The sequence below is a fragment of the Eulemur rufifrons genome, chromosome 30 (genome assembly GCF_041146395.1).
Source record: "Eulemur rufifrons isolate Redbay chromosome 30, OSU_ERuf_1, whole genome shotgun sequence".
NCBI classification, from domain to species: domain Eukaryota; kingdom Metazoa; phylum Chordata; class Mammalia; order Primates; family Lemuridae; genus Eulemur; species Eulemur rufifrons.
Window position 1 is genome coordinate 135,667,624 of NC_091012.1, and position 25,748 is coordinate 135,693,371.

General features: G+C 38.4%; 1 protein-coding gene across 2 annotated transcripts in view; it reads right to left on the reverse strand.

The window, feature by feature from the left end:
- Positions 1–25,748, reverse strand: part of FRMPD4 (FERM and PDZ domain containing 4) — a 796,138-nt gene that overhangs the window by 728,432 nt on the left and 41,958 nt on the right. For both annotated transcript variants that reach the window (XM_069462953.1, XM_069462955.1), the window contains exon 3: positions 18,149–18,272. In XM_069462953.1, coding sequence (XP_069319054.1) covers positions 18,149–18,272 — 124 coding nt within the window. The remainder of the gene's footprint in view (positions 1–18,148; positions 18,273–25,748) is intronic.

Below are 25,748 nucleotides of genomic sequence, written 5' to 3' on the forward strand. Positions count from 1 at the left end.
CAATCACCTCTTAATGGCCCCACCACCTCACACCATCACATTGGTGATTAGGTTTCAACATACAAATTTGGGGGGATACAAACATTCAGATCACAGTAAAAACACCACAGTTTGGAACTAGGGCTGAAAAGATAAGGAAGGAACACTGCAAGAGAAAGTAACTAATGTGGTCGAGTTCGAATTTCCTTCTTTAAAATGCTTTAATATGCCTCTGAGATTTAGGAAAGCTAATTGAATTATCTGAAACTATGATAGCCCGAAGAGCTCAAGGAGGGTGTCTGTGCAATTACACAGGGGAAATCATTCAGAATTCAATGGCTATAAACCTAAAATTGAGCAATCACATCAAAGAGCATCATAAGGAATAGTTCCTTTAAAGGAAAGAATCCTTGAGCCCTTATATATTCATCTAAAGCCGAAAGGGTAGCTAGATTAGAGGAGATAAAAAATACTAGAAAAAGAATTCAGGTGCAAATATAGTGATTTTTAAAATAACTATAAAAGCTCAGGATGCTTACACAACTCTGTCAGAACCATAAACATTGACCCAGCTACAGGAAGAAAACAACTTATGTGAGGTGGAGCTCTACCTATTACATGGTTGAGAGGTTTCTAGAACAACATGGTACTCAGACCCTGGCTAGGCAGCTAATGGAAGACTAAAAGGCGGAAGACATCCCCAGTCTTAACATAATGTAAATGAGCCTGCACATTACAATGGTTTATCTTTTCATCCCCTTGTCTCTGCAATAAGAGCAGCAGCAGCAGCAGCAGCAGCAGCAGCAGCAAGAGAATCCCATTTCCATCTCCTTTAACTATTTAATTTTGAAGTTCAAAAAATTATTGCTGATTTTAATAAGGTAATACTTGTTATAATGGATGAACCCTAGGCCTACTGTCCTCATTTCCTTCTCCCCTTGATCAAGTGCTCTCTGTTCTCCAAGGTAGTAATTATATCCATCATTCATTCTTACTTCCTAACAGTTTTCATTAATCTCCAAACACTTGATCTTGGACCTTAGTGCAACACCCCACAACCAGCCTGGACCTCCCCATCAAGCAGGGGACTCTGCTTGCTTGGTCTGTCTCCAGTGCCTTCCTTCATGAGCTGCATGTGGATAACTCCATATCCTATAACTCGTAGCCAGGAGTACCCTCTTCTCTTGCAGTATGTCCCCTCCTCTCAAATATCCTTCACTTTGAAACACACTCTAAATGGTTGTGACCCATGTGTGGTCTCTGGACCATCAGCATCAACATCGCCTAGAAAGAGTTCTTACAGATGCAGAATCTCTGCCCCAATCCACATCTACTGAATTAGAATTTATATGTCAACACAATCCCCAGGTGAGTCTTACACACATTAAAATCTGAGACATGCTGCTCTAGTCTAAAGCAGTGATTCTTGAATTTGTCTATGCATTGGAATCTGATAAAGACCTTTAAAAAACACGATGTCTTGGTCCCACCCCCAGAGAGCCTGATGTAAGTGGGGTTCACCCTGGGCATTAGGTTTCTACAGCTCCCCATGACATTTTAATGTTCAGGCAAGGATGAGAACCACTCCTTTGGATTAATAAATCTTGTAATGGTTGATACTGGCTTCTTTCATTTCTACATTCCAATGCCTATACAAGAGCTGGTATAAAATAGCAATCAAGAGCTTGGCTTTGGGACTAAACTCCATGGGTTTGAATTCCAACTGTCACTTACTGATCATGTGATCTTGGGAAAGTTATTTAATCTCTCTGTGCTTCAGATTCTCTAGATGTAATTGGGAATAACTATGTCATATGATAAGGGTTTCGATCAGTTGGGGTTCAACTAGAGCAGCAGAACCAGATTATATATGAATTTATTATAAGGAATTGGCTTATGTAGTTGTGAAGGCCACTTACCAAATTTATTTCCAGAGTGCAGGTGCTCAGGAAGAAAAGATCACAGGCAGGCCCATGGGTACAAGTTTTAGGTTGTTGTCCACAGGTATCTCTTGACTCAGGGAAGCCTACAGCCTCATTTAAAGGCTTTTGGCTGATTAGGTCAGGTCCACCCAGGATAATCTCCCTTTGGGTGAACTTAAAATCAACTGACTATAGATCTAATCACATCCGAAAATCTCTTCACAGCAACATCTAAATTAGTGTTTGATTGAATAACTGGGAAAAGATGTGTGTGCTACAAAATGGTCACCACCTCCTTTTCCTCTTCTAACTCTCTAGGGAGTATCCCTTGCAGCCTGCCCTAAGCGGAAACAGAAAGCTCTAGAAGGGAATCCTTGGATCGTAGTTGAGCCTAGGCAAGTTGACACATCAAAAGCCATCACAGAGTTAAATACCTTACTACATTTAACTCACTGAAAAAAGTACCTCACTCATAGTTAGCACTCAGTAAGTGTGATTATTGCCCTTATCAAAGCCATAAAAATTTAATTAGCTAAAGATTCTTATACTAAAATATTTGTTCATATAATGCATTTTGATGTGGTCAAATCCCAATTTCAACTTTATATTGGCTTATGTTATAGCCAAGATATATTTTCATTCCTAAGTAAAAGTAGGTTATTGGTCACCAAAATGTCACAGATACTTGATAGATAGTAAGAAATCTTAAAACCTTTAAGAATTCAAGAAAAATACATATGAAAACAAAATTCAGGCCCAAACACCTACAGGAAGAAGAATCTCTTAATAGTGGTTCCCTTCAGAATCAGAATCTACTTGAAACTTTTAAAAGGTAAATGTACTCCTGGCCAGTATTCCTCAAGACTGTCAAGGGCATGGAAAACAAGGAAAAACAGAGAAACTGACACAGACCAAACACTGAGGAGACATGACAACTAAATGTGATGTATTATCCTGGATGGGATCCTGGAACAGAAGATGAAGTAGTAAAAAAAACTGGTGAAATCTGAATAAAGTCTGAAGTTTAATTAATAATAATGCAGCAAAATACCATTGAAGTCTAAGGTGTTAATGGAGGAAATTGAGTGAAGGCTACATGGAAACTATCTGTGCTATCTTTGCAAGTTCTCTGTAAATCTAAAATTATTCTAAAATAAACATGGTTACTTAATAAAATAATAAACAAATAAACCTAGTATGCAACGCTAAGACTTTGATAAAAATTGTAAGGCCCAGATGTGTGTATATTGAGAAAGCTCTCCCTGATTCTGAAGCAAACCTCAGGGTTGAGACCCATTCCAAGCTTCACACCTAAAAGAATAGATTATATTCCCAATTGTTATAAAATCATCCCTTCAGGAAACACAGGATACCCTAGGCACAAGAGAGAGCAACCTATGCCTAGGATCCTTGCTGGAATCCCTCAAATTCTGACCAAAGGCAGCAGACCCCTAGGAAATGGGAGATCAGACTTCTTTCATCATTTGCCCTTTCTTGAACTGTGAAAAATCACCTTGGTTTCACCATCTTAGAACTTAATTATTGGGCAGAGCATTCCCTTTCCTGTCCAGCAGATTTTTTAATGTACTGATTCCAGGGCTTTCTGTTCATCTTGTCTTCCTTCCAACACATACAGAAGCAAAGGAGCTGGTGATTGGTGATTGTCAGACCTCCAATAGGCCAAGTCCAAGAGGGATTCCACTCCCATAGACCACTTGTTCACCCAAGGAAGACTGAGGAATGACTGTCCTGGTGCCTAGTTTGAATTACAACAGAAGTGAGCATATTGTTTGAAAGACCATCTTTAGAGCAGAAAGGCTATACCATTTCACTTGGCGAGAACCTTGGGTCTCTATCCATGTTACTCTTCTGCTTTACTGTGAGCATGAAAGTCTTCTATTTATAATAGATATGCTCTGGGACAGGATTTTTACATCAAAGCCAAAATAAGAACTTAGAAAATAAAGAAAGGAAGGAAGGAAGAAGGGAAGTTGAGTCCAGGAAAAAAAAATACAGTGTCATTTCTGACCAACTGAGCAGCACTTGGAAGATCTGTCTAGCCCCACATACAGACATACAGCTATACCTGCTATATATGCATACACACACATACACAATCACACACACGGAAGTGCTCAACACCGAAGCTATTGAGTCCTCTGATGAGGCACAAAAAATAACTGTTGAGTATTTTAGAATTTGCACACTTGTTCACTCATTCATTATATAATTACTGAGTATGACTAGGCACCAGGAACTGTTCTTAGAGCTGGGGATATTAACAGTGGACAAGACAAAGTTTTTACTCTCACAAAAATTTTGACATTACTAAACATTTACCAAATATGTAATCCCTTTACACATGTTATTCCATTTATTCCTCACAGCAATTAATCACATTTTTCCAGATGAGAACCCTGGGGCTTAGCAAGCTCAAGGGACTTACCCAAGGAAAGTGATAACACATAGATTTTAATCCAGAGAGGGTCATTGCAGCACACAAGCTAGCATAATACTGCAGTGTGAGGTGTCAACTGTCACCTATCTGTGGTGGCATAAAGTGATAACTGGACCAAAGCAAACATAAACATTGCTTTCTGTACTCCAATGCAGAAGCATTCTCTAGCTTGCTTTCTTGGCCCCCTCTCCTCTCAGCTTCTGGGTCTAGGAAGAGGAGTGCCCTTGCCTTGCACTTGTTCCTCATTCTTCATCCCTTCCTCTCATTCCTGGAAAGGGAACAGCGAGGAGGAAATTGCCTTTCCATCCCACGCACAGCTGTTGCAAGAAAGCTCTGGCAGGTGCCGAGCTCTCCCAGAAGAGGGAATCCAGGAGGAGCCATCCTTTGCTCCTTCCCTTGGCTCCCCCACTTTTGGATGAGCTTTGTCCACATGCCACCTGTTATGCGCAGCTCAAGGTCTGGCAGTAGCTTCCAATCAGAGCCCAAATGGTACTCTTTACCCCAGGTGGGATCTAGGGAGCAGAGGGAAGATGTGTACAAAAGGGGAATCAGAGAAAATGCTGGACTGCATTCTCTGAGCAATGGCCCTTGGAGACACCCCAAGAGGCAGCTGCCCAACTGGCAAGGCTTGTGTCAGGCAGCTGTGTGCCCAGGAACAGGGAGCAGCACACATACGGCAGAGCAGGCCCATACCATCTGTCACACGCCCGTGCCAGCCTCGTCACTTCAGGCAAGTTAGGAGTGGGAGGCATCAGGAGAGAAGTGACAGCTCACCAAGCCAGCCACATGCTGTGGCTCCCCTCTAATGATTTCTTCCTCTAAACATTTAGACTCCTTCGCCGCTGCCATATGGCAGTTGCCAGTGGATATGCTACCATAATTAAGAGCATGCAGTTTGGAGTCAGAAAGCCCTAGGTTTGAATTTGGGTTCTACCTGTACAAAGTGTAGGTGACCTGGGTAGGTTATTTAATGAGCTGTCTTGGAGCATCAGTTTCCTCTTTTGTAAAATGGAATTACCCCTCAAGGTTGTTGTGAGGATTAAATTCAATAATATTTGTAAAGAGCTAAGGGCAAGTCTTAAAAAAAAACAACATAGTAGGCATTAAGTAAAGTAAAACCTTTTCCATGCTGAGTCAAGTCCCTGACTACAAAGCAGTCTCCTTTCGCAGGTGGTAGATCTTCTGTCTTAGTTGTGGAAGTAAAAAGAACAATAGAGTTTCTCAGTACACTTCAGTGTGCATTCAGAGCCCATGGGGATCTTGGGAAAGGCAGATTCTGATTCAGTAGGTCCTGCATGGGGCCTGAAGGTCTGCATTTCAAATAAGTTCCCAATGGTGTTGATGCTACTGATCTAGGGATGGCACTTTGTGTGGCAAGGGTCTAGGAAACCTGCTGTAGTACCTTGGGCAAGCCATCTCACTTCTCTAGGCTTCAGCTTTCTCAGATGCAAAATTTTAAGAGCTTGTCTAAATAATTTCACATTCCTCTTATGCTAACATGTTTTGATGGTAGCATTTACATTTTTGCAGATAATCTTTCTCCTCTCTCTACCTCACCCTCCTGCGATGTGACTTTGTCCCTCTTCCCATCAAGAGGAGGAGTCCATCCCCTTGAATCTGTCTAGTCTTGTGACTTGTTTGGACCAGGAGAATGTGGCAGAAGTAAAGCTTTGTGACTTCCAGGCCTATGCCTTAGGGAGCCTGGCAGCTTTCCTTTTTTTGCCTTCTTGGGATCCAGCTGCCATGTAAAGAAGTTCAGGCTAGACTGCTGAAGGAGAAAAGCTAGAGTGGTCCAGCCAGCCCCCGGCACTACCAGGCACCACAGTTAAGGTGCCAGACACATGAGCATAGCCACCTTGGACATTTCAGCCCCAGTTAATCCCCTAGCTTTCTGTGGCTACACAAGAAATCCTAGCCAAGATCTCATGTAGCAGATGAACCACCTTATTGAATCCAATCAACAGAATTATGAGAAATAATAAATCCTTGTTGTTTTAAGCCATCATGTTTTGGAATAGTTTGTTACATAACAATTGATAGCTGATACACATGTTCTACTCACATAGGAGATAACAGAAATTTTAAAAACCATGACACTTGGAAGAATTATAAAGAAACATGACTATCAACTAGAGGGAAGAATACATTCTGAGAGCTGACTTTTACATCTACAGAGTTATTAATGAAGACTTCTGTTTTGTATTCAGCTCAATTCAATTCATACAGACAATCCCCAACTTACAATGGTCCAACTTAGGAATTTTCAACTTTACAATGGTGTGAAAGCAATATACGTTCAGTATACACCTTGACTTATGATGGGGTTATGTCTGGATAAATCCATCATAAGTTGAAAACACACATTTGACTTATGATATTTTCAATTTATGATGGGTTTATCAGGACATAACCCCACTGTAAGTTAAGGAGCACCTGTATTTATTCAAGGTTAGTGGGGAATGTAAGAAAAGTTGGGAATGTAATTCCAGAAAACTTACAATATATTTGGGAATGCTAGTGTGTTGCAAAGAAAACAACTAGAGAACACACATCATTTAATAATAGTACAGTAAACATATATTTGAGACTTCAAATATTTTAGCATTAACAATAAAACTCCATGGATGCCTAGAAGGTGCTCAGTTGGTGTAGCCTGGAGTTATCAGAGAACAGTTCAATAGACAAAGTACAGGCATACCTCATTTTTATTGCTCTTCACTTTATTTCACTTTATTGTTCTTCACTATATTGCATTTTTTTTTTACAAATGGAAGGTTTGTGACCACCCTGCAAACCTATCAGCGTTATTTTTCCAATAGCATGTGCTCATTTCATGTCTCTGTGTCAGATGATTGTTAGCATTTTTCAACAACAAAGTCTTTTTTAATTAAGGTGTATACATTGTTTTTTAGAAATAATGCTATTGTACACTTAACAGACTACAATATAGTGTAACATACCTTTTATATGAACTGGGAAACCAAAAACTCTGTATAACTTGCTTTATTGCAATATTTGCCTTATTGTGGTGGTCTGGAACCAAACGTGTAATATCTCTAAGGTATGCCTGTATAACTTAAACCTGGATAGATGGAGGTGTAAAAAGAAGTATGGCCTGGTTGAGTAATGGTGTTTAAATTTTTTACACAAAACTGAAGCAGTAAGTCCTATTGACAAATACATTTTAGAAAGTCTCAAAGTCTTTTATACAGAGAATGACAATTTTAAATAGGATCTTTAAAACTATTATTTTCTATGCACACATAATTACACTAAATTAGTAAATTGTGGGGACACAAGGATATTGTAGAATATATGCTATAGAAATAGACTAGTAGAATTTCAGAGATGTAATACAGGTAAAAATTGTGAAGGTATATGACAACATAGGACTTTTAAGATAAAAAGTTTACACGAAATAGAATTGGGAAATAAATGTAAAAGATATGATGTATGTAGTGATCATCCTTAGCCCTCTCATCCACATCATAGTTACAGCATGTTTCATTTGGAGAATATTTTCTATTAAGTGATTGCTGCTGAAGCTGTCTATAAAATCAACTGAAACCAAGGAGTTAAAACTTTGCTAGAGGTCTAAGCTTGACAAGATACAGCTATAGTTAAAAATGAACCACCTTCTGCCCCTAGCCTGCTTCCCTATAATTGCTTACTGCTTAAGAGATTGGTCATAGATTTATAATTTCCCTTAATTACTTCTATTGTAAAACCTAAGACTCCCTTTTGAGGTGTTTTCCAAACCCTGCGTTCCTATGGACCCACTGACACTGTGGAACTGACTCAATCGGTCCTATCCATCAAGGAACTGGCTCAGCACAAGAATGCAGTTTCTACATTTCTATGATTTCACACCCCGCCCGACCCAACCAATCAGCAATGCCAATTCCCTAGGCTTCTTGCCCACCCAATTCCCCTTAAAACTCCCAGCCTAGAGCTTCTCAGGGAGACAGATTTGAGAAATTCCTCCTGTCTCCGCATTGGGCTAACGACTATTAAACTCTTTCTGTACTGCATCCCTGCTGTCTCAGTGCATTGGCTTTTCCTGTGCAGCAGGCAAAAAGAACCCAGTTGGGCAATAACACTATTGGTAATGCAAAACCTCAGAATTAAAATCTCCAGATATTCCACTAAAATGAGATCAATGGTTAAAAATAAGATGTAAGAAAAAACATAATTATACTTGTTTTTATAATATTCTTTATAAGTGTTTTCTGTGAGGAAATTATGTACTTACAAATCATGTTTTGACTATACTGGATAATAAATAAATCCACTCTTTTAGAACAGTAAATTAATCTTATAGGCACCTTCTCAAAACTCCATTTATCTATGTTATCATTTTGCTACCTCTTTTCCATGAAAATCCAAGGGGAAAAACACAATTCTGCTATAGTGGCAATGTGAAACCTCAGAATAATACCCATTTTAGATGGAAGTTCCAACCAACAATCATAGTCAAGTGTTCAAATATTCTCGAAGAGACAAAGGACTAGCTTAGCAGTGGTACAATGATACCTTCCCACCAGCACATAAATCATCCCTGGGTACATAGTTAGCGCTCAGTAAAGTTACTAAATGAATGAATACCACGCGCATACAAACTTTCTCAAGGATAGCCTTGGGTAGAGTAAGTAAGAAGAAAGTATATGGCTTTTCTTCAACCTATTATAGTTAAATCTTCCTTGAACATTCCTTCATCTATTCATTTAATAATGAAGTTAAAAGGCCAATATTGAAAAAGTTACAGTAACCTAAAATCAGAATAAAGCAATATTCATTGAGTACCTATATCATGGTGGGGGAAAATTAATGGACAATAAATAAGCTAATAAAAGCATAAGAATGCTAGATGATTATAAGTACAATATTGATGAAAACTAAGGCTGAGTCAGGAGTAGAGCAGTGGGCAGGAACAATATTTAGGTGAGGTAGTCAGGAAAGGTCCCCCTGGAGGAGACATTTAAACAGAGACATGTGGGAGAGAACATTCCTGAGAAAGGGAACAATTAGCACAAAAGTCCTGTGTCAAAAAGGAGGGTTGGTATTAAAGTATGACTATCAGATAAAAACAAAAATGGTATAACAAAATAGAGAAATAGAATAAGCAATAAAACCTTAAACAACAAAACATAAAAAACATAATTACTGGAGCTGGCTTTGTGTGTATGAGTATGTGTGCATCTTCCTCGCTTTGGGGGTTTGAGTTCTGTAGTAGTAATTGGAGATGGTCTTCCTGGGCAAACATACTAAAGACACAGAATTTCCAAGCCATTAGCTTCAGTCCCCTGGGAGAATTGTGTTAAATCCAGTCAGCAATTATCTGTAATACTGGATAACAATCTCTACCTGAGAGTGAGTTTTGAAAGGGCACAGCACAGTCACTGTCAGAGAAGGGTCCTTCAGGTACATATCGAATTGCCTGGGGAAAGACCTTCTGACATCTCTGTTTGCTTTTCAAAGCACTGACTTTGTCTGTGCTTTGTAACCAGGGGAAAAGGGGGTTTGTCTAAATTGATCTTCTTTCTGCAATTCCAACATATTTCCTAGTTGTTTCCTTCTAGAAATCCGTTTTATTGAGACAGTAGGAAACTCCTCAACTGTCACCTTAAAAATCTTCAAAAAAAATGGGGGTGCATATTGGAGGAAAATTACCAGTAGAGAGTAAAAATTGATGGAGTTTGAAGCATTAATCACCATTAGTTACATCTTCTTGATTTGTGTGGGAAAAGCTGAGAAATTAACAAATGTGATTCCTCAGGGGCATATGCAGCTCTGCAGAATAAAACACACTCTAAACCAGGCATCTCACAGGGGCACCTTGGTTTTATAAGTATTTGGCCATAAAATCATCCCAGCCACTAAAAGTATAGATGGAATAATCAATATCCCAAATGAGCCTTAATAAGATTGTGCTTTATTTAGGTATACATTCAACTCAAAGCTTTCAAATAATGGCTTTTACGCACAGTTAATTTAATAAGGTCTATTGAATAGAAACAATCTATTGGTCAATGCTTCTAAGCCTTTTGTGGGAAGAGTGAGAGGGGGGTGATCATTTGCCCCTTTGAGAAACTAAAAAAAGTGATGAGCCCTTTCTTTTTCAGAAAAATGCTCAAAGAGATAAAAACTTGCAATTAGTATAAAGGAGTTCATGGATCTCTTGGATCTACTGTTGAAGCCCCCTGCCTTAGAGACAATGGGAGACAAGAGCATGACAATAAGAACACCTCAGGTCTGCATGACACTAGAAAAAGAAGTTTTAATTTTATAGTTGATATGCACACCAAAGCAGGGTGTGTTGACACAATGGCATTTTTTTACATTTAAAAAATGTTTAATTATGGTAAAGTACACATAATAAAATTTACCATCATAACCATTTTTAATGTACAGTTCAATAGTGTTAAGTAATTCACATTGTTGTGCAAAAAATCTCCAGAATGCTTTTCTTCTTGCAAAACTGAAATGCCATACCCATTAAGCAACACTCCATTCCGCGCCTCCCCAGCTCCTGGCAACCACCATTCTCTGTCTCCATGGATCAGAGTGCTCTAGATACCTCATGTAAGTGGAATCATACAGTATTTTTCTTTTTGTGACTGGCTTATTTTGCCTAGTATAATTTCCTGAAGGTTCATCCATGTTGTAGCATGTGTCAGAATTTCCTCCTTTTCAAAGGCTAAATAATATTCCATTGTATGGATAGACTGCATTTTGCTTATCCATTCATCTATTGATGGACACTTGGGCTGCTTCCGCCTCTTGGCTATTATGAATGATGCTGCTATAAATATGGGTGTATAAATATCTCTTTGAGACCCTGCTTTCAATTCTTTTGGATATATACCCAGAAGTGTGTCATTCCAAAAATGGAATGACACAATGGTTTTGATGTGCCTATTTTGATGGGCCCTTTGGATGCAAGGAATACAATGACTCAGCAATTCTGAGTCAGGTCCGTTGGCAAAGGAGACCCACCAAAATGTGAAATTGGCATTTCATTACTAAGTCATACACATGATAGACACCCCTGATCCTTATTCTATACTTAACCTTTCCTCAATTATGTAGATTGCACTTTTTACTTTATTCATGTCAGTATTTTTTAAATTTTTACAAGTATGAATTAATCTCATAATAAAAAGGCAATAAAGATCTCTTTAAGTCTGTTAGAACTAAGTCTCAAAGGGCATCTCAAATATCTCTTAAAACCATCAATTCAAAGGAAATTTACAATACAAATATTGGTTAATGAATTATACACACACACACACACGCACACATTAGAAGAACTATTAGGAATTCACTTAAAGACTTTCTGTGCAGTATGGAGCTCAGAGTAAGGAAATATAAATTCCCCCTCCTCCTTTCCCAAAGCGTCCAAAATAACACTATCAATAAAACTGAGTGTAACCAAGAAGCCTTCAAAATAGCAGAGATGTCTATCCCCTCATTTATCAGATGGAAAAGGAAGTAAGTTAAATATTTAGTTGAGGAACTATAATTCTTTATTGAATGTAAAAAAGTAGAACCTTTGTGATTTTAAAGGTAAAACTAATTAACATGAGATGTAGATTATTCATTCAAGGTCTCCATGATGTCTCCAAGAATGAGCACTCAGCCTAGAATGATAAAAAGTCCTTTAGGAGCTGTGGACAAGGTTACCACATGACTCCCTGTCATGGGTAGTTTGCCTGCCAGATGGTGCCTGAACTCTACCCCCTCACCACCCTTACCTCTGAATCCCACCTTGTCCCAACTCCATCAGAGGGGAGGTGAGCCCTGGGATGGAGAAAGGACATCCATTTGTTTAGTTCCTAGTTATCAGGAAAGCTGGAATTTTAATGACTTGGTTTTAGGCCACATCAATATGGTGGCGTCAGTAGGTACTTGAGTCACAAGAGCTCTAACAACACAGCTGGGGGTCAAAAATTGTTTCATTAAGACAACCTCTTCAAAACACCATACACCCATCTGCATTATCAAACCCAAGGACTTGGCCTGGGTCATTCTAAACCACTGTGGATGCTGGGCATTAATAACTGGCTTTAGAACATACTCCCTTTAAAAGTGTCCTTGACTCCTGCTTTACTGCTCTGTCTGTGCAAATGAACTAGAAGATTCAGTCTCCTCAAATTCAGCCTAGAATTTGTTTGTTTCCTTACTGCTGTTATCAAGCACCATAGACATTTACAAAGTGTACAGAGGTGATCTCTCCTTGTAGACTCTTAAGGGTTTTCAGACCAGGGGCCAGGTCTATTTATTTTCCATCACCCCATCCACCAGAGCTTAGTATAATGCTCTGCATGTCAGAGATATTTGTTAATTTTAAGACAGTACCTTCTAAAAAGATTAGTGATCCTTTTACCAGAATGTCATAAAAAAGAAGCATGGGTGGATGAGCACCCTTGAGATTGCGGCATAAGCTACATGCATCTCTCCTCTCACTAACGACCAGCCCTGATGGCAGATCATTGAGAACGGTGGTGAAAAAATTAGATTTAACCAACTTCTAAGGCTCCAATTTCTATCTTTATGCCAGTGGTCCCGATACATATTTTCAGCCCAGACTGCCCTTCACAGCTACCATCTACTTTACTAGGTGTTGTTAACCTGGATGTCTCAGAGGCCCTTTACACTCCAAAATTTGTGAAAGCTTAGCTGATTTCACTCCTAAAATACTGCCTCTGTAAGAGCTGGGCATTTGTTTTGTTCATTGTTAGATCCCCAGGACCTAGAATAGTGCCTGACATACATAGTGCTCAGTGAAGAGTTTTGAATGAATTAATGATGGATGAGTGAATGACGAGACCATCCCAGGAGGCAGTCTTCCATTAAAGCCACACATGTTGCCAGAGAGTTCTCTAGCACCTGACGGCTAAGACCAAGCCCTACACTTCTTTCCACTGTGTTATCCCTCCAGCCTCCTCTCTCTTTTATCAAAACTCCCTCTCTGGTGCCTCATTCCCAGCAGCCTCTAAATATGCTTAAATCTACCACAGGTTGAGTATCCCTTATCCAAAGTGCTTGGGACCAGAAGTGTTTCGGATTTCAGATTTTCTCAGATTTTGGAATATCCACATATACGTGAGATATCTTGGGGATGGGACCCAACTCTAAACACAAAGTTCATTTATGTTTCACATATACCTTATACACATAGCCTGAAGGTGATTTCATACAAAAGATTATTTTTTAATAATCATGTGCATGAAACAAAGTTTTGACTGCAACCTGTCACATGAGGTCAAGTATGGAATATTCTACTTGTGGCAAAATGTCAATGCTCAGAAAGTTTTGAATTTTGGAGCATTTTGGATTTTGGATTTTCAGATTAGGGATGCTCAGCCTATATCATAAAACCAAATGCTCCTTTATTATACAAGGTCACGTTTACAGTCTTACTTCCCTAGCCCCAGCTCATACTTTATACTCTTATAATCTTTAATGCCCTAGAGCTCCCAACTCATACCCCACTCTTTCACTCCTCTATGCCTTTCTCAGGTAAGGGATGATTTGCTGAAATGTCCTCTCTGTTCCCTAGAGAAGCCCTCTCTTGCCTTATATCTCCCCCTTACCCTTTAATTCCCAGTACAGGTGTTGTTTCCTCTATGAATTCTTTCCCTGGGACCTCCCTCCTCCCAATCAGCTAGGCAAAGGGTTCCTCTTCTATGCTCTCATAATATCCTGAGCCAGGACTTTTTCCAAACATTTTTTACATCTTGGCATACATAGAAAATGGCTGAGGATAAATGAACAAGGCTGTGCATGGACATAAGCAACTGGCCTGGGTCTCTGGCCCTGACAAAACTTGTGCAGTAACATCTGGGTATAGCTATAATTCATTTGTTGCATACCAGCGTGGCAGGTCATGCTGGTTGGTGGCTCTGCTCTTAGCATGTCTTAGTCCTAATCACTACATTGACCCCACTGTACTATAATTATTTGTGTTTGTCCCTCACTAGACCTGTAAACTCCTCAAGGGTAAGAAATTCACATTCTTATTTTTCGTGTTTTAAATGATCATACAGTAAAATTTTCTTTGGGGGTATACAGTTCTATAAATTTTATCACATGTATAGATTTGTGTAACCATGACCACAGTCAGGATACAAAATAGTTACAACACCCAAGGTGCTGCCACACTCTCTTCCCTCTCCCAACCCCTAACCCTTGACAGCCACTGATCTGTTCTCTGTCACTATAGTTTTGTCTTTTTGAGAATGTCAAATAAATGGAATCATACAGTGTATAACCTTTTGAAACTGGCTTCTTTCATTCAGCACAATGCCTTTGACATTCATCCAATTTTTTGTGTGCATCAGTAATTGATTACTTTTTATTGCTGAGTAGTATTCCATTGTGACCATTTAACACAGTTTGTTTATCCATTGAAGGATATTTGGGTTGTTTCCAGTCTGGGGAGATTTTGATAGGGTTGCTGTAAACATTTGTGAAAAAGTTTTGTGTGAACAGAAGTTTTCATTCCTCTGGGGTAAATACCCAGGAGTGGGATTGAATGGGTCTTATGGCAAATGAATGTTTAGCTTTATGAGGAACTGCCAAATCGTCTCTAAAGTGGCTGTACCATTTGGCTGGTAGATTGTTCTGGCAATGTATGAGACTTCCAGTTGTGCCACATCCTTGCCAGCACTTGGCATTGCCACATTTTTATTTTAGTCGTTCTAGTTGGTGTGGTGTGGTATCCCATTGTAGCCTTGTCTTTATCTTTGTATTTCAGCACTTTGCACAGTGGTTAAGTTCTCAATAAATATTTGTTGAACTGAGAGAAACTCATCTCATTTGTTTTTTAGATCTTTCTTAAAACCCACGAATAATAGGTCCCATTTTCATTATACTTTCTACTAAGCTTTGTGTTTAAAAAATAAAGAAGTTGCACAGAAGTATTAAATTCCCTTTTACCCTCCTGTACTCATTCCTTTTCCTAAATCCTAAATGGATCATTCTTCCAATTAGAATCTTAGTATAGCAATATAACCTATAACTTTCACTCATACTGAACTTGAAGGCTTGCAAACAAGATTACTTTTGAAAGGCTCTGCTCTCACTGCTACTGGTACTAACAACAAGAATCATCATCAAGGCCAGGCATCGTGGCTCTCGCCTGTAATCCTAGCATTCTGGGAGGCTGAGGAAGAAGAATCACTTGAGCTCAGGAGTTTGAGATCAGCCTGAGCAAGAGCAAGACCCCATCTCTATTAAAAATAGAAAAATTAGCCAGGCTTGGTGTGCACCTGTCGTTCCAGCTGTGCAGGAGGCTGAGGCAAGAGGATCACATGAGCCCAGGAGTTTGAGGTTGCAGTGAACTATGATGACACCACTGCACTCTACCCAGTGTAACACAGTGAGACTCTGTTTCAAAAAATAAATTAATTAATGAATTAAATTAAATTAAAAAAGAATCACCATCAACTAGTAGATAGTTGGATGAGCTAGACACTGTGCTAGGAGCTGTTCCTATAACAACTCACTTATCCCTCCAACCCTATGAGGTAGGTATTATCCTTATTTTACAGATGTGGAGACTGAGGTTTAACGAAGATGACAAACTTGCCCGAAGTCACACAGTCAATAAGTGAGTGAAGGCTCTAGGGTGCACACCCAGGTCAGGCTGGTTCTAGAAAACACGGCGCTAACCATTCTGTGTGCCTGCTCTACTGGGCAAAGGAATAAGCAGCTCTTTAGTCAACAGCAAAAGCAACAAAAATAATCTCAAGTCATTTTCATTTTAAAGCCTTATAAGACTTCAGGAAAGTAAACCATTCTGTTTACATCAGTCTTATGATAGCTCCTTCAGATCACCCATGAGGCACAGGGATGGAGGGGAACGAGGACCCCCAGTCTGAGAAACCTCAACTGCCTGATTGGAAGACAGGCTAAGGATTTTAGATCTTAATCCTGTGAAGCCAGCAGCATGAGTGGCACTCAGTTGAGCAATCTGTACTAACATTACTTGTAGCTCAATGATAATTATCCCTTGAACCTTGATCCACATTTACATAGTTCTATACTTGAGAGCGTCCTTTACTGGTGGCCTGAGCTGAAGTTACAATAATGGTTGCTTTTTATGTTGATTTGTAAAAATAAAATAGTATTTTATGTATAAAAAATAAAATTAATAATATACTAACCTTGATCATCTAATGACTATCAAATGACTTAGTGCCTCCAGGCATAACAAATAACCTTAGTTTTTAGAGACATAGCTAGCACTAATTCTAATAAAACAAGATACAGTCAGACCTTTCACTAGAAACATGGAGTTAAAACTATGGCCAACAAATTATTGAACTGGAATTCAGTGCTTCAGTCTTAGTATTTTTACTTAAAATATTTCTTATCTCTTTTATTACTTCCTCCCAAACCCATAAACAATATGCTTCAGAGAGCTCAGTGCTGGATCTATTTCTTTGAATCTTCTTGACTGGGCAAGATAAGAGGCACAAATCCCAGAATCCCATGTCTAAGAAGTCACTTTCCAGAGCCTAAATATTCAGTTATTTCAACCTCAGAAATCAGGAGGGAAATGTGGGTACTAAAAAGAAAAGTCATCCAATGAAATTATGTCACAAGCCAACAGCATCTTTTGGGGATCACAGTAGCTAGTTCCAAAACATGAGACTATTTAGTGTATTTTAGTTCCATAGAAGGACGACATTGATTTCAAAATTTTCATTACAATGAACTGCATAACAGAAGTTTCTTTTGCAGTCACCTCAAAACATTTCTAAACAAATAGTGCCACCAAGTAATTATTACCATGGAAAATTATGGCAACTTTAAAAAATATTTGGCTCCAAGTCCCAAGTAGTAAAAGTCAACGGCAATGATTTTATTAATTTGGAGAGCTTCTCTTAGCCTGTGGCAATTCCTCTATACTTGGGCCTGCACGTAATGTTCTTATCTCAATGCTTAAACACTCAACAATTATAGGATCTACCAAAAGAATATCATTTAAGTAAATTTATAAGTGGCTTATAATACACAGTGCCAGTGATTAATGAGAAAACATTAAATAGCAGAATGACTGGAAACTTTCCAATCAGTATTCCAAAGTGTGTGCATCACTGATGAATTTCTCATACTTGAAAGTTAGACAACCCCAAGAAAGAATTCCATATTTACATAAATCATAAGCTACTCAGCAACAATTTGAACTTTCTGTAAAATTGTGGTGTTTCTCAAAGGAGAAAAACGTATTTATCAAGACCACTGAACATAAAGAAGCAATTAAATACAAACCAATTTGCATACCCAACATAGCATTCTCTGTTTAAAAATCAAAACTTTTCATCCTGATAGATAAATTTGTAACTGAGAAGAGACCATTTTTAAAAGAAAATAAACATAGCACAATCCAATTTCCCTTGCAAAAAGTTTACTATGAATTATAGCCTATTAGAATACCACATATATGAACAAGCAGCTAAAATCAGTTTCTCTTTTCCCAAAAGTGCCTCTGGACATTTATTCTTAAAGAAATAAACAACCAAAGTAGTACATGGCTTTGTCCTTATATTTTACAGAATAATCCTGCCTCACCTCTAATATTCTTTCTAAATACTAGAATGAACTGAACAAAACTCAGAAGGACATTATCACTTTTCTATCAACAGTATTGCTTTTGTAATAATTCTGAGACATAGCTTTCAACCTTTGTCCAAATAAATTTGCCCTACTGAAAAGCATGAGGTCATCTCAAAAACAACAATAAGACCCCTGATATTCTTACTTGAAGACCATTACTCACTGGCAAATATGTTCTCCTTCATCCTCGGCCGCCCTGCCGAAGCCCCAGGGAATGGAGAAAGTCTGCCAATTTTCTCCTCCAAGGTCCTCCTCCATGGTAGGAAGCCAAAACAGCCCACCTTTTCCTAAGGATGGAAAAAAAGAACCCTCTACTTAGTTCTTTTATAAGAAGAATGACTGTATCATAACAAACAACTGCTATCCAAGAAGAATGAGAGAGGAAGGAGACGAGGAATCGATGCTGAGAGGCCAATCGTATTTCATCACTCAGCTACTTGGAAACCAGATATGCTTAAACAATCACGTGTTCTGAGAGATTTGAGGATGCAAAGGAGGAGTGGCTCTGTCTTTTGTAAATTATTAACAGGGACATTTTTCCTGACCATGAGCAAAGATGCACAGGCTACTCATTTAAGAAAAAAGCAATCAGGTTTGGCATGGAGCATAAAAATGGACAAGTCAAGAAACAAGATCTCTGATCACAGTTCTTTGCTGACCCCTCTGAATCAGGACAACCCAGTGCAGTTACAATGGAAGTGCTATCACACCGGGAATGAAGTGGCACCTTCTGAAGGTCTGAAGAGGCCATAACTGCAGCTTCAGCATCTGCCTCTGACAAAAATGTGTGTTTGCTCCTCTCCATTTGAGAACTCATGATGGGATAGTTGGCACTCCGAGCTGGAGTTAAGCCGCCTGCACACAGTTCTCACATCCTTCCTAGATTTCAAAGTGCTGCTTAACTTCTCCTGTGGTTTTCTTGTATTTCATCCAAATTTGAGATTTAACACGTCTACCTTCAAGCTATTTGAGAGTTGCCAGTTTCAAAGCTAGATTCTATCCAGTAATTTAAACTCAGTGGGAAAAAGCTGATCCAGAAATCTTTTCAAAAGCATTGTCTTCCCATACCATAGACAGGGCACACTTGGGGAATATTCTATTGGGTGATATGGAATATCTCTTTTTCTCTAGACCAGGATCTCTCAATCTTGGCATTACTGAATTTTTGGACTGGATACTTTGTTGCAGAGGACTGACCTATGCATTGTAGGATATTTAGCAGCATCCTGGCCTCCACTCAGTAGATGCCAGTAGCATCTCCCCAGTCGTGACAACCAAAAATGTCTCCAGACACTGCCAAATATCCCCTGGGAAGCTGAATCAACCCCAGTTGAAACCACTGCTCTAGACCCATTTAAGTGAAGTTGTTCAAAAGAGGAAGAATGTCATTTACATCTGAGATGGGCTCATGCCAAAGACAGACTGTAGGTAAATAGTCAAGGCTTTGGGTGAAACATAGGACTCATGTGCCCAAGTACAGGTGGCCAATTCAATTTGTCACAATGGAGACACATTTAAAGTGGGGAAATAACTCTCCAATGACATCTGCCAAATCTCTCACTGCCATAGTTTCCAAGTTTCCAAAACCTGCTATTTGGAATATACTCACTTTTCTCCTTAGTCACATAGTCTTTATCTTATCTTGGTTTCTGTCATCCCATTGCAAGAAGAGTTTATTCTGACAAACTATTCCTAGCTAATCTTTGACAGCAAAAACAACCTAGGCAGAGATAATGAGGACATAAATCCCTTGCCCAATTGTGTAACCTTAACCTTGCAACAGGGATGTTTCCCTAAGAGCATTAGATTCATGCAAAAAAAGGGTGGGAGAAAAGTCTTTTCAATTAAATACACTAACAGCAGTCTATTTAAATTCAACATTGAGAAAATTAGATAGATGGTTTCAAAAGCAAAAGTGCAGTTCAGCAAGTCCACAGGTGATGCTGTCTCATTAAGGAGAACGGTATGCTGGAGGGAGAAACAGTGCAGAGAGCAAGTTGTCTTGGGAGGAAGTGTGATCAAAAGAAGGTGCAATCCTCAAGTGGTAAACTGTGTCAGCATGGCTTTCTGTCCCCTGCGGGGATTATTTTGGACATTAGTTTAGAGGCCACAGTCACTGAAGGGCTGGGGTTTGAGCTTTGAGGTTTGGTATTGGGTATTGAGTGGGCAGGAAAGAGAGGTGCTGTGTCCCATTTCCTTTGGGATAAGAAGGGGGAAAAGAATTTTTAACAAAGAAGAATGATGTTCTGAGATAAGTGAACTGTGTCCCCTTCTAGGGACTGGATTCCAGGAGGAGGAAGCTGTCTGCCTTGGGAAATGCCCAGGTTCGCAATGTGGCCTGGATAGGGGAGGGCCCTCCACTTGAGAGCTGGGTCCTGGGAGCAGGAGCTTCAAGAAACAAAGCCTCTTTTTTCCAGCCTATTTCCCAGATCTATTCCTTGGCTGTAGGTTGGGGATTTTCTTTTCTTTTCTTAACTTGCAAATGCTCATTTCTTAATAATGTTGAGAGCTACCAACTGGATCACTGCATTTTTATATCATAGCTGGTTACACCTATCAAATGGCCTGCACAATGGCAAATACAAAAGAATTATATCCCATGTCCCTACCCTCAAAGAGTGTATATTCTAGGATTATATACAGAGATGATAAAGAAAACACCCATGAACAGCAGATTTGAAAGATTTCATTTCACGTTTTCATTATATGTTTCTTTTTCTTTACATAGAATTGGGTTATTTTGCTTACTTTGAAAAACTAAAGGTACACTTTGAGTGCCTTTAAAATTATTTATGAATATGATCATCTTTTCTGACTGGCCAAGAAAAAAATAAGTAAGACTACTGCTTTACAGTTGAAAAATAATTTTATATCCCTCTAAGGAAGGTTTTGAGGATTATTTAAAGTTGCTCAGATAAAGTCTTTAGTCCTTGTGTGACATTCAAGGCCTCCCCTCCTCTTTCCAGCCTCCCTTTCTGGTCCTTCCTCCCTTCTGCCCTTTTTCATACTTTCAGCACCAATTATACTAACGAATGCAATGAGCTACCTGTTATCTCCCACTTGCAAACATTTGAGTTTTTTTCTCTTCTTTCCCACTAGAACACCATTTCCTTTCTTCCTGACCAAGACCAATCCCTCCTCAAACACCTGAGATGCCTTCCACTTTCTCCCAGGAATTAATCTTTCCATCTCAGTACTTCTAAAGGACTTCGTACTTCGGTAAAAGCAGCTATCACCCTCTGCCTTCCATCACAGGTACCTGTGTTCATTACTTCTGGCAGAGTGCAAGCTCCATGAGGGTAAAATTTTTGTCTGAAGTCCCAGTCTGTATCCATGGGGCACTGGTTCCAGGACTTCCCACAGATACCAAAATCCAAGGATGCTCAAGCCCCTAATATAAAATGGCTTAGTATTTGCATACAACCTCCCATATACTTTAAATCATCTCTAGATTGCTTACAATACCTAATACAATGTACATTCTATGTAAATAGTTGTTATAATGTATCATTAAGGGAATAATGACAAGAAAAAAAGGTCTGCACATGTTCAGTACTGACGCAACCATATATTTTTTTTAATATTTTCTATCTATGGTTGGTTGATCCACAGATGCGGAACCCATGGATGCAGAGGGCCGACTGCACTTTGTTCATAGATGTAACCTAGAAATATGGACTGACCCATGGCAGGCTTTCAATAATAAAAATTGAAATAAGTAAATTGTTTTCTCTCCTACTAGATTGTAGGATCTTCAAAGGCAAAATAACTACCACATCATGCAGTGCTTAATATGCGGTAGGAACATAGTAGATAACTCGGTAAATTATTACATAAAATTGAAGAAATACGTTTACTTAAAATATATGTGTATATATATATATATATATTTCAGTTTTACCTTATTCAAGGTGAAAAAAATTAAATTATGCTTTCCAGGTGGGCATATTAACTGAGATTTTTACCTCCCATAAATACAGCTGTGATTCTGAAAGGATTCATACCCCATTCTTCAAAGGGATGACTTTCAACATTTTTTTTCTTGCTTTGTAAAATAAGTCCTTCATGGCTATTTCTCCCAGAACTTTAATGAAAGGAGATGGTGCTTTCATCCTTATTTAAAAGGCAGGGGCAATGAAAGTGTATTTTTAGAGCTTAAACAGTGGCAATGGCTACTAGGCTCACTGGCAGGGCATCCAAAAGTCATGGAACTAGAAAGCATTCATCTTTATCTCAAAGGAGAATTGTTTTAATATCTGGGAATTTAAGAAGGATCTCTGATGGTCCTCAAGTTAGTTTCTTATGTCACTTGAGTTTTAGTGTAATTATTACAGGCAGCTCCCAATTTACAAACACCAGACTTAGGAGCATACTTTACATATACTTCTTCCTTGTCCCCAGCACACCTGAATTCCCTTGATGATTCTCTTCTGCTCTTTTTATCTTGCTATTTCAGTTACTTTTTATGTGTATTTGATGTCCATATATTTTATTTCATGAAGTAATTTTTATTATTCAGTTGTGTTCATATTATTGAGTTGTAAAAGCCTTTTGTGTATTATAGATACAAGTCCTTTGTTGAATATATGCTTTGAAAATATTTTCTCCCATTTACCTTTTCATCTTCATAACTGTCGTTTGAAGAACATCTCTCACAATTTTGGTCAAGTCCAATTTACCTCCTTTTTTCTTTAATAAATCCTACTTTTTGCATCCTATTTTAAAAATCACTGTTAAACTCAAGGTCACTAAGATTTTTCCCTATGATTTCTTCTAGAAATTTATAGTTTTAACTCCTACATTTGAGTCCATGTTCCATTTTGAGTTCATTTTTATATATGGTGTGAAGTATGGATGGACATTGATTTTCCCAAATATGCCCATCCAGTTGTTCCAGCATCATTTGAATATATTATCTTTTCCATGTTGAATTGCCTTGGTACCTCTGTTTCAAATTAATTGACCATATATGTGTGGGTCTATTTCTGGACTCTCTATTTTGTTCCATTAACCTATACGTGATCTTTTTACCAAGAACACATATCTTGGTAACTGTAGCCTAAAAGTCAAGTAGCGTAAGTCCTCCAACATTGTTTTTTTCAAAGTTGTCTTGACTATTATACATCCTTTGTATTTCCATATGAATTCTACAACTAGTTTATTAGTTTCTACAAAAGAAATTGTTAGATTGTAATTGAGATTGTTTTGAATCTATAGACCAGTTGGAGGAATTGATACCTAAACTATATTGAGTCTTCCAACTCAAGACCTTTATTTAGGTCTTCTTTAGTTTCCCTCGGCAATTTTTTTTTTACAGTTTTCAGTGTATAGATGTGCCACATCCTTTGTTGAATTTATCCCTAAGTATTTCATATTTCTTGATGTTATTGTAAATGTTATTTAAAAAATTTCAGATTCATCACTATAGTGACCTTGTATCTATAATTTTGCTAACTCATTAATTATTCTATTAGAATTTTTGTAGATACTTTAGGAGTTTCTACATATATGATCATGTAATCAGCAAATGCAATTTGTTTTACTTCTTCCATTTTCAGTCTATTTTTCCCCCTTGCCTAATGTACTGGTTAGAACCACCAATGCAATGCTGAATAGAGTGGTAAAAGTGGAAATCCTTGCCTTGTTCCTGATCTTAGGGAGAAAGCATTCTTAAATAGTCCAAAGAGTTGATAAACTGAACTTTATAAAAATCTGGAAAGTGTAGTCTTCAACAGTGTAGAAGATGGAGAAAATATTTTTGTGTTTCTGCAGCATTGGGGCTTTCTAGACATTTACCTGGAGTAGAATTGCTGCATCATATGGAATTTCTATGGTCAACTTTTTGAGGAACTGCCAAACTGTTTTCCATAGTGGTTGCAACATACCACATTCCCACCAACACAAGTACAAGAGTTCCAATTTCTCCACATCCTCATCAACACTTGTTATTTTATATTTTCCTTTGTTTTTGTACTTTTGTCAGCTCTTCAGTAATTTTAAGATTTTCTAAAAATATTTTATCCATAGAATTGGTCTGAATAAGTGACTCTGCCCTGATAGAGATTTCTTCCCTCTTCATGTGGCTGATGCAGTGTTAACACAGAATGTTAACTCTAAAAACTACATCATCCACACAGTGAAATGATTTCAAGTTGAAACTACCCTTCAGAGAGCAGCCTGCTTGCTGTTTTGTAAAGCAAAAGTAAAATTGAGGAAATGTTGGCTCTCTTTTTGTGTTATCTACATGCTGCCATTTATCTTTCTATTTCTCTCTCTTTTCTCTGTAAGCGAGTAAGGAAAATACCATCTGGTTTGCTGAGAATAAAACTAATCTTTTTCAACTTTGAACTTATAGTTAATAAACATAGAATGAGATTTTATCCTCCCTTTCAGCCTTCTTGAAGAAAGAAAAGGAAATGTCATTAAAAACATAAATTGATTAGTCTTCTGAAATTGGATGGGAAATTTTCCGCCCAAACTCTTTCTCTCAATCTAAATGCTTCAGTAATATTATTCAAGGTTCAGATAAGTTGGTTATTAAGTAAATTAGCTTTGAACATACAAGTGGCATTCAAAAACCTGTCTAGCCATGAAAGATTTAAGTTGAATTGTACCTGCAATGAAAAATGAAGAAAGGATTAGAAAAGCTCATTACTTAGAAGTCACATAGCAATTCATATTTTCTATGCATTTATAATCAGATGCATGTCATTGCTCAAAAAGGCCCTGCACATTTTTCAGTGGGTACCATTTTCCATAAAACTCACAGTGGCAGAATTTCATATTTCCATCAATCTTCCTTGCCTACCATCCATTCAGTGTTTACTGAGCACCAAAAATGAGTCAGGTACCATGTTAGGCAGTAGGGATAGAGAAATGAATAACATCTGTGCAAGTTCAGTCACTTCAGCCTCTCCCTCCCCACAATGTTTGAGGTCACTGGTTGCAGTTTTGCTGTGTTATACCTGGCTTTTGTCTCCAAGCCCAAGCCCTCTGAGTTGATAATTCCTTATTCACCAGCCCATATCCATCTACTCTCTGGTTCTTGATCCAGCTTTATCCATAGACTTTGTTACTTAGGTCTGCCTCACTCCTTCCATGCTGCATCTTCTAATCTAGTCCCAATCTACCCTTCCTTTCCCCAGCTGTGGAATTCAGGCTAGTTGCAATGCCAAATGCCCCCCAACCCAACAAGAGTTGGGATTAAAGATGATAGATAAAATATAGGACACCAATTATGTTTGAATTTCAAACAAACAATTAAATTTTTAGTATATCTTGTGCAATATTTGGCATGAGAACTACTTATGATAAGAAATTGTTTACTGTTATCTGAAATTCAGATTTAACTAGAATCCTGTATTTTTATTTGCTAAATCTGGCAACCCTAGTGGAGGCTAATAAAATACATTACTCAAGGAACTGCCCACTGTGAATTACCGTGCATGCTACTATTAATAGATGAATCACAATAGAATTTGCTTGGGACTGGTCTTCAGTTGAGTTCCCCCAGATACAGACCCTGAGATAAGGATCTGAGTGCAAGTGGTTTATTTGGGAGGTAATGTAAGAGAGGAAGGGCAGGAGGCCAACCTAGTATGCATTATCCAACAAGTTAATACTGTGGGTAAGTGAGAACCAACTTCAGAGGTGTTTCCCCAGGGAGGAAGGATGCTATGGTATTTTCCTTCAGCTTACATTTGGCATTAATTGACACTGTTTATGGAGATTTTAACTTCCCTACATTTCCAGCTAAGCATCTC